The sequence below is a fragment of the Gracilinanus agilis genome, chromosome 3 (genome assembly GCF_016433145.1).
Source record: "Gracilinanus agilis isolate LMUSP501 chromosome 3, AgileGrace, whole genome shotgun sequence".
Lineage (NCBI taxonomy): Eukaryota > Metazoa > Chordata > Mammalia > Didelphimorphia > Didelphidae > Gracilinanus > Gracilinanus agilis.
This window is the reverse complement of record NC_058132.1, coordinates 579,193,703-579,203,574: the sequence shown is the minus strand read 5'-3', so window position 1 is coordinate 579,203,574 and position 9,872 is coordinate 579,193,703. Positions and strand designations below refer to the sequence as shown.

The 9,872-nt window shown below is 38.0% G+C and overlaps 1 protein-coding gene across 1 annotated transcript in view; it reads right to left on the bottom strand.

Annotated features, from left to right (window-relative positions):
- Positions 1-671: 671 nt before the first annotated feature.
- Positions 672-9,872, bottom strand: part of DIAPH3 (diaphanous related formin 3) — a 423,660-nt gene continuing 414,459 nt past the window's right edge. The window contains exon 28 of the mRNA XM_044670603.1: positions 672-1,858. Coding sequence (XP_044526538.1) covers positions 1,593-1,858 — 266 coding nt within the window. The 3' untranslated portion in view covers positions 672-1,592. The remainder of the gene's footprint in view (positions 1,859-9,872) is intronic.

Sequence of the window (9,872 nt, the reverse complement as noted above, 5' to 3'; positions counted from 1 at the left end):
CCTCTTTGTTTCCTGTGGGTTTTTCTTTAGTCCCAACTATTTCCTTGGCGGTCTGGACCTGTACCTGTTGCCACTCACAGATGGGAGTGATAGCGTTGTTCAGTTTAATAAGTGTTAGCTTTTTTTTTTTTTTTTAAACACACCATCTAAAAGAAATCTTCTCAAATTCATTTTAGGAACTGATACCTACAACTCTTTTCTGTAATGCATTTCTAAACAAAACAATTCTGCTTTGTTGTTAGGGCTTGTCTGTTTAAATGTGTAAATGTCTTTTACCTTTTGCTGTTTTATTTGTTTTCAGGAAAATGGGAACTGTAACTAGAGGGCAAAATGCACATTTCAGTAATGCATAAAAGGAGAACAATTTATTCCCACAATGGCTATGGAAAACATTCTGCTCCCCAATGTCTATAAACAGGCCCTGTTTCACAGTTCTAATTAATTAACTTTATTAACTTGGAGCAGAAAGAAGGAGGCAACTTAAACAAGGAAATAAAAAGCAAGGGACCTCTCCAAGACTGGCTCCATATAACTGCTTTTTAACTGAAGGCAAAAGCCTCATAGTGTATTTTATAAGGCAAAGTATATAAACAGCAACAACCTATCTCCAAATTAACTCGTAGTGTATCATAAGTTTAAATAAGAAACCACACGATGCAACTTTTTTTTCCTTTAGTGCAAGAAGTTTATTTTTTTGATGAGAAATTAACACAGCAGCAGTGCTCCTACTTTTATATAAAATATTTAAAAAAGAAAACATTTATTAAAACCTGCCCGTGAAAATGGATGGTCATATTGTTTACAATATTATTTAAAAAGCACACAATTGGGAAATAAAGTGATCATTTTGTTCCACAGCCATGATTGAAAGCTAAAAAAATGTTTTCTAGAACAGAGACAAAATTTCAGCAGCAAATATAAGATATATTCATTTTATATAAATGTATCTGCATTGTGCATTTGCTTAAGTTATATAGTCCTCATTCATTATATATTTGAAATGGGCTTCATGTGCCTTACTCTTCTGAAGAATCTAATCAGCCTGAATTCAGCAATGATTATAATGTGCCTACTAGTCATTTTACATGTCTATTCCATATTTCTGATGTTATAATAATAGAATGCAGATCATAACTACAGAAAGAATCTGGACATATATAAATACAAACATACAAGCATGTATACAACAAAGTGTTGAGTTCTGGGATTTATGATTCATTGATACAGACAGCAAACCAAATATAATTATTTAGACCTGCAGGCATATCATATATTTTCTTTAAGAAAACATTGCAGAATAGGGTAGTCACCCACCTGTTCACTAGAATATTATATATAATTCAATCTCTTTCCAACTATAGTAGAACAGATTGTCAACAAAAAGGCATTAAGCCCATTATAGCTTTGCACAAGGTCTCAAATATACAGGAAAAGAATTGTGAGTATGAATTTTAGATAAAATTTCTGACATACTTTGAAATACATAACTATATAATGTCAGTTATACAAAAGTAAGGCATTTAAAAAAGTGTTGTAGCCAGCCAAGCATAGTATGGCATTATAGTTTACTTAATCATTTGTATCAACTGAATTCATAGAGCTCTAAGTCTTGCCAGCAGAGCCTCTACTTCAGGAAGTGATTCGGTTTTAGAAACAGAGCCATGAAGCTCCATTTCTTTTTCTTTGGTGCTTTCTATGTTATAGGTGTCCTTCTTCCTAACATCCTTGTTCCTCACTGTGGATGAATGAGTGTCTAGATTACAATTAAGTTCCTTGGCAACAGCAGCAGTCCTGGTTGAGTTGCAGTTGAGATTGTGGTGGGAATGGGACTCTTCCACCAGCTGCATCTTCTGGTTCTCTGTAATTATGGAGGAAAGAAGCAAAAAACTTATTAAATTTAGGAAAGAATTACTAAAGACTGTACAAATTTTCAAAACTAGTGTGAAAGCTGTTCTTCGCAAAGAAGTTCTCTCTATAGAAAAACGTGGATTACCTACAGCAAATAAAAGGTTATAGTTTTTTTAAGTCCACTAAATTAAGATTCAGAATATATATACACGCATATATAAATAAAAATGGAAAACCACTTCACTAGAATTTATTTCCCTCATTAGTATTGTTTTAGTAATGGCCAACAAAATCGATGCTATTTTGTACAAAGGCCACAGAAGTTAAAAATTGAAGAAAAGTCATTCAGATTCCTTTTGACAGGAAATGGATATGGTAGATACAGTTGTTATCACTGATTGTAAAAGAAAATCTGTTTTCTTTCCTATTTGGTAAATTACTGGTGAGAATGTTCTTGACTTATCACACCATCATTAGGAATCTCTTACAGTATCTAATACTGAAAAAGATATAGCTGATTGACTTTTCCAAAAAAGTACTAGACATATTACCACTCCCCTCCAAATTAAAGGACTTAAATCTTACAGCCTTACGTGTGATTCCTCTCATACATCTGAAACTTCAAAAAGAAGCATACTCAATATTCATGTAACCTTGAACAGGGTTTGAAAACGGCTTCAACAAACTTGACATGACATTTAAAGTTTTTTGGTTATTCGGTGAAAGATGTTCCATTATCCCAATAGTAATGACTTTGGAGCACAGGCAGTCACTCATGACAGCGTGTTTTATGTGAGTGCTGAAAATTCCAACCGAAAACAGCTTGTACATTAAAAGGTGGCTGCTGAAGATATTTACTGCACTGTCATTTCCTGACCAGGGGCGCCTGGTGATGGATGAGTATTTTACACACTTTCTTGGACAATCTCAACGAATTTCAGAAGTATGATCACCTTTTAGCTGTTGGAAGAAAATAAATACCCTTTCCCTATCTTCTTCTATATCAGGTGGACAATTGTTACTCAAAAATCAAAATCTAATAGAGCAGTGATTTTCACTTAGGGCAGCTACGCTCTATTGCTCTCTACTGCCCGAGCTATGCTTATGAAAGCAACAATAGGGAAATGGTATTCACGACCCTTCCGACCACCAACTTGTTTAGGTTTTCAGGTCTGAATAACATTTTTGTAGAACTGAACACAAAAAGCTAGTTCAGGATTAGGAGTAAGAAGACCTAGGCTTGTCCTGGCTTGGCTACTACTATAACTGTGACCTTGGGCAAAATAACTTCACTGCTCCGGGCTAGTCTTCTCAAATATAAAATAAAGTTAGTGGACAAGGTTCACTTTCAGGTCACTTCAGAATCCTATGATCCTATTTAACTTTTGGCTGTTCAGTCACCTTGATGCTATTTTCTGGGTGCTGATCCTATTTTTGGTGGCAGGGTTCAAATCTGGCCCTAGACACATCCCAATTGTGTGACCCTGGGCAAGTCATTGAACTCCAATTGCTTAGCCCTTGCCCTTAGAAGTAATATGTAAACATACATCACTAAGTGAGCCCAGATCTTCCAGGCTCTGAAGATCCTTTTGGGAAAAAGTTTAATAAGCAAATTCTACTACTTTGAATCTCTGGGAAAAGGTTTGATGGGAAAGATGAGGTTAAAAGTACTGGTTAAAATAATGTCTAGATAATTTAAAATCATCAGATATCTTAATTATCCCTATCTGTCATTGTTAGCAAGGGAAACTAAGAGTTGTCTGTACATAAAGAAATAAGAAGTTAATAACCTCTATTAAAATGTGATGACAACCATTATACATGCTTTAATTTAATCTGTTATAAAATCAAGCTGCTTGGATTCACATACTGAATGCTCATTTGACCAGGGCTCTTCCTAGAGAGAATGCTATTTTTATAATTACCAAAATCTTATGTTTTTATAAATCATTTTTTATAATGTATTTAACAGGAAAACCATAGAACTCAGGAGATCAGACCCGCCAGGGGGTCAGTGGAATCCCTCGGGGTGTCAGCTTCCGGAGGGGACTACTCCCCGTGGGGGGAGGGGGTGGGGCAGAGGGGGCTCTTTTCCTCTCCAGGTCAGCTGACAAATCCCAGAAAACACCAGGCGGATAATGGAGCTAGGTAAATGCCAAGGTACTGGACAGAGTGCAAAAACACGAGGCCATCCCGATGCAGAACGTGAGAAGGGGGGACTTGACTTGGGGTAGCTGAAGCCCGGCCATGCTCGGTGCCCTTTAAAAGCATGGCGGTGCTGAGCCTCCCACCTCAAGGGGAGCAGGCCAGTAAGGAGCTCCCTCTTTTCCTCTCACATCGGCCATGGGAATGGACAGCTGAGCTACAAGCCCAGGAGCAAAGTCTAGAATGGAGGAGAGACACGAGCAAAGCGGAACACAGAGGACCAGAAGCAACTAGGAGACCAGTAAATGGGAGAGTGCTTGCCTTGGAGTCACCGAGACCCGAGGAGAAATTTGGCCTTAGACTAGCCGCGTGACCCTGCAAAAATCAATCTCTCAGCCTCAGTTTCCTCATCTTTAAAATGGGCTTTTCATAGCAAATACTTCCCAGAATGAAGATGAAGATAAAATGGAAGGCTCTTTGTAACCTTAAAAGTTGCTGTGTGAATTCTGGCTATTATTATTATTATTATTATTATTATTATCATTATCATTATTATTATTATTATATTGAGCCTTGGGATGCTGGGGGTATTAGTTGTGTTGGCCGCCCACTCCCACTGCACGTGGCCCATTGTGTACGTGTGTCCAGCCTGTGCCTACTCTTCCCAAGGACAGATATCTGAGACAGAGGCACCTACCTCCGGTGAAAAGAGAACGCTTCTCGCTATTTTCTGACTATTCTTACTGTTTCCGCTTAGCAAGCTCCCCAGAGGAAGCTTACCATTCCCCTACCCAGCCTGAAGCAGTTAGCCTCCCACTCCCTTCCCCTACCTGAGTGAAGGTTAGGACTATGTCAGGAGCGAGGTTCCAAATTATTCATTTTGCTGTCCTTTAGAGCACTAAAATACATGGTAGGTGCATGATAGACATTTAATCTGAATCGGAAGTCTTAAAGGGTTTCATAGTTTTAGACTGAAAAAAAAAATTCCTATTTCAGGGTATGCTTCTGGGAAGATTAACTTTTAAAAACTTTTTTGGGAAAGCAAAGTTAGTTAGAATTAAGAACATGCATGGGACAGGAGGCCAAATGCCAAATGTCTATTAAAATGAATAAAGGGGACAGCAGTATGGTTCTCTCCTGTCCCTGCCCCCCTCCCCCCAAAGACTTAAATACCATCCCAAACCCTTCCAGTGGCACGTATTAGCTTTTTGGAAATGGCTCATTTAGATGCCTTGACTGCTATGATTTTCTGTCGACAGCATCAATAAGAGCTGAAGTACCCTTTTTATTAACACTAAAGGCTTATATTAATACTAAAGGTTTTGATACCACCTTTATTTAGAAGCATTTACTACACTTTAAATCACTGGAACCATTATTTTGCAGATAAAAAAGTGAAAGCGGGGCAGCTGGGTAACTCAGTGGAGTGAGAGTCAGGCCTAGAGACAGGAGCTCCTAGGTTCAAACCCGGCCTCAGCCACTTCCCAGCTGTGTGACCCTGGGCAAGTCACTTGACCCCCATTGTCCACCCTTACCAATCTTCCACCTATGAGACAATACACCGAAGTACAAGGGTTTAAAAAAAAAAAGTACAAAAAAAAAGTGAAAGCAAAAAAAAAAAAAAGGTTAAGTGACTAGCTTTGAATGTCACAGAGTAAATTGGTGGCACACCAAAAAAAAAAACCAAAAAACCCTATCGCATCTTAAAGGGAATTTATAAATAATTTCACAAAAAAGTCCTAAATAATGTTAGCATTTCCAAATTTAAATAATACTTTGTATTTAGAGTTCAAAGTTATTTACTGAAATATTTAAGTCTTAGCATCCATATGAACAAGATATAATAATAGCTATAGAAACAGAACTGAGAGAAATAATTGCCCAAGATCACAAAACATATCTAGATACATTCCTTAACTTCTAATATGGCCTTCTATACCACTACACTCAGTAGTTTTTAAAGGGTAATGTTAAATCCTTTGTTTATTTTTTTTAACTTCAAGAATATTACCCTAGATCAGGACCAATCTGAAGCTGGTATGAATTAATATGGGCATCAAGACTACTTTGAGTGCATCCTTAACAAGGAATTCCTGGAATTAGTTTTGCTGATTTTACTTATTACCTTACTGAACCTGAGGTTTTATGGAGATATTTTGTAAACATTGGTACCTAGCTATGTAGCTTCACTATATAGAATTTAACTTTATTATATATGATTTATGAAGTTATTCTATTTTGAGGAGTCAAACATTTTTTAAAATAATGTTTCAACAATTCCTAAAGGAGAATGTTCCAAATGAAGTTCCTCCTTAATTAATTACACAAAAGGAGAGGATGAGTACAAAATTCTTCCACATCAAAAATAGAAAAAAATCCGCAAATATTTACTGAATGTGATAAATCTACCATGAAAATGGAAAGAGAAAAATAAAATCCTGATTCTTAAAAAGCTTAGAATTTAGAGCAGTGGTTTTAAAAGAGGGGACTATGGCTTGACCCCATGTGCCATGTGATCAACTAATCAGAGGGTGGGAAGATACTTTGGAACCTATTCCCATAGCCAACTGTGTGGGCTTGCCTCTACCGCAGCTCCGGTTAACACCTTCAATATTTTCCTACACAATGCTCTATTGCAGATCTCTCATATGGCTCCTGGTATGGACCTACCTAACCCAATTTAGGCACCAGCGTATCTTTGAAAGCAAAATCTCTTCCCTGCCTACAGAACCCCACATCTAGTCTCCCAATCAACCCAGCTAAGATTGTGCATTCTGAGAAAGAGGCTGCCTTATAAGCCCTAAATACCTCTTCTTTTTCATTTTTTGGTGAGAGTAAGATTTGCCAAATGAACAGGCATGAATGGGTTGTGATGACATTATCTTTCTCCCCAAACTCAGCTCTTTCATATTTTTTTTTTTTTTTGGTCAAGGGGACTATGATACTTTCAATGTCAGATTCTTAACTTCCTAGTTATGTTTCACTTTTCACTCAACTGAAACTGCACTTTTCAAAGTTCCTATTAACCGTTTTGTTGCCAAATCTAATGAACTTTTCTCAGTCTACAACCTTGATCTCTCTGTAGCATTTGATCAACTTGACTACCCTCTGCTCCTGTATACTCTCTCATCTTTGAGTTGTTATATTTTTCTCCTTGGTTCTCTTCCTACCCCCTTGCTCTTTTTCTTTTTTCTTTTCTTTTTCTTTTTTTTTTTTTTTTATTAACCTTCATGCCCATCAAACCCCAAAACAAGATTCCCCAAAGGCTTTGATTTAGGGCCCTCCTTTCTTCTCTTTGTATACCTTCTCACTTGGGGACTTCTTAAGCTCCATGAGATTAATTTTCATCTCTATATGTATGTGGGGTGAGTATTGATGGTAAATGGAGGGGGTAATCTAGACTCCCCCCTCCTGTTAGCTTTCAATGGGCCAGATCAGCTATTCATTCACCTACACTCCAGGGAAGACTTATGAGGGAAAAAACTCAAATAGGTTCCTAAACTGGCAAAGCTACAGTGGGGGTATTGAAGAGAGGTGTTGGGGATCAGTCATGACCCTAATGGGTTAGATCCCACCCTCAGAGCCAGCACTATGGAGACAAGCCTCCCCATTCCTCAGTTCTAGTAGTTTTGCCCTTCAAGATGGTGTTTGGTATTCGTCTTCCCCTCAACCACAGATCAGTCTTCCTCTCCTCAAAGTAACAGCCCCAAACTACCACTAATGAAGTAATAAAGATTTATTTATAAAGATGAGGGAATTCAGGATAAGAGGGTGAGGGATGTTTGAGGATTTATAAGGAAGGAGGGTACAGGGGAAACTTCTCTATCAACTATGAACCTCATAACAAGAGAGCAGTTCTGGTTTCTTCTGTAGCTTTGACTCAGAAACTCCCTCTCCCCCTCCTCACAATATCCTATCCTTAACACTATCTAACAAACAGGGGAATAACTGCCAGGAAGGGGTATAAGAGGGATCAGGGAAGGGTCCCCCAAGTGCCCGCCTCTGGAGTCCAGGCACTAAGGCCAATTATGGAGCACAACTCTATCAGTTTCTTCTTTGTTGGCAATGAAATCAGTAGAAAGGTTTTGCTGTTGAAATCTCCAGGTTGCCCCTGAGTTTTTGGGTTCAGAAGAGCTAAATTTCTGTCCAGATCCTCCCAGCCACCTACAACCATCCACCCCCAAGCCCACCTGAGAGCTTGAATATCCTCTCCGGAGTTTTTGGCAGCTGGTCCTTGGCAGTTTAGAATCTTCAGAATTTTCATCAAACTCCCTCCTTCACTGGCCCCTCCCAAACAGAATTCTCTCAGAGTTCCATGGAGTCGGCTTCCAGTCCAATTCAAATATAAGTGCTTAGTGATCCTTGATTTACCCCAATTCCATACTTACAATATTGATGACTATTAGAGGTATATATTCAAGCCTACTCTATTCTGATGTCCAGTTTCACAAAACTGCATATTAGACATTGTTCATTTGATGTCTTATAGGCATCTCAAATCCATCATGTTCAAAACAGAATTCATTACCTCTTCCCCAAAACCCACCTCTATTCTAAACCTTCCTATCCTATTGAGGACTCCACTATTTTTCCAGTTATCCTATTTGGCAACCTTGGTATTATCTTTGATTCCTTCACTCCCATTCAATACATCTAATATATTTTATTATCATTTCTACCTCCACAACATCTCCAACATTTATCCCTGATGCTCTCCTCATATAGCCACCATGCTAATTCAGGTTATATAGCCTCCTACTTGGTCTCCTTCCTTTAAATTTCTGTCATTACCAATATATACCCCTTCACATAGCTACCAGCGATTATCCTTAAGCACATGCCACTCAGAAAACTACAATAGCTTGTACTGACTTTAGAATAATAAGATGTTATTATTTCATCTTTATCTCATCTTTTAAATGTTCTATTTTTATAATTAATATAAATTCATTAATATATAAGTAATAGTATGGTAGTACATTTATTAACATACATATATTAGATACATGCATTCAACTACTTTTTACTATGCAAAAAAGTTTAGAGAACCCCTAATCTAATTTAGAAGGCAGGATAAACACATGTAAAAGAACTAGGAACACAAATACATACAATGAAGTGATTTAATTACTTGAGTCTCTATAGCTTCATTTATAAATGACATTGTTGGACTTGATGCCCTCTTTTATTCTAGCACATTATTTTTATAATTTTTACAATAAAGTGCATTGCAGGAGACATGAAGAAATGATAATGAACCCAGATGGGGTTAATGAAATTAATGATTAATGGAAATCAATTTTGAATGAAAAGTGGATTTGCTGAGAGAAAAAAAGTACCTCTTGGGCATATAGGAAGTTAGAGAGGCTAATGATAGTAAACTGGAGCGAAGAGGTAGGAAAGCAAATTTTCTTAAATGAAGTAGAGGAAAAGAAGAGGTGTGCTTGTATAATAACTCTGCTAGCTGTTTTCATCTTCCCCGTGGCAGTTTCAAACTCTGCAGGTTTTTGTACCATACTTGAGGGAAGTGTTCCTTTGTGGGTTAGGGCTCCCTAACAGATCCATGGAGGCTAGTGGTATGGCAACCTGGTCCTGGGCAGTGATCCCCATCAAAGACTTCACGGCTTGGAGAAGCAGCCTGAGAGAAAGCCAGCATGGGAAGCTGGGAGACTGGGTTCCAGGCCCCTGCCTCAGGCGCCATCCCAGTTTTCAGTTTCCCAGACAACTGTCTAAAGTTAAAACTGTAAATTAGTTGCCTCTGCTTTGGTAAAGCAGGCTTCCTCATCAGAAGCTCCCTGTACAAGTGAAATCACAAGCCCAGATCAGACAAATAAATCAAAACAAAATAATAACAAAAAAGAGCCTGAACCAATTTGACT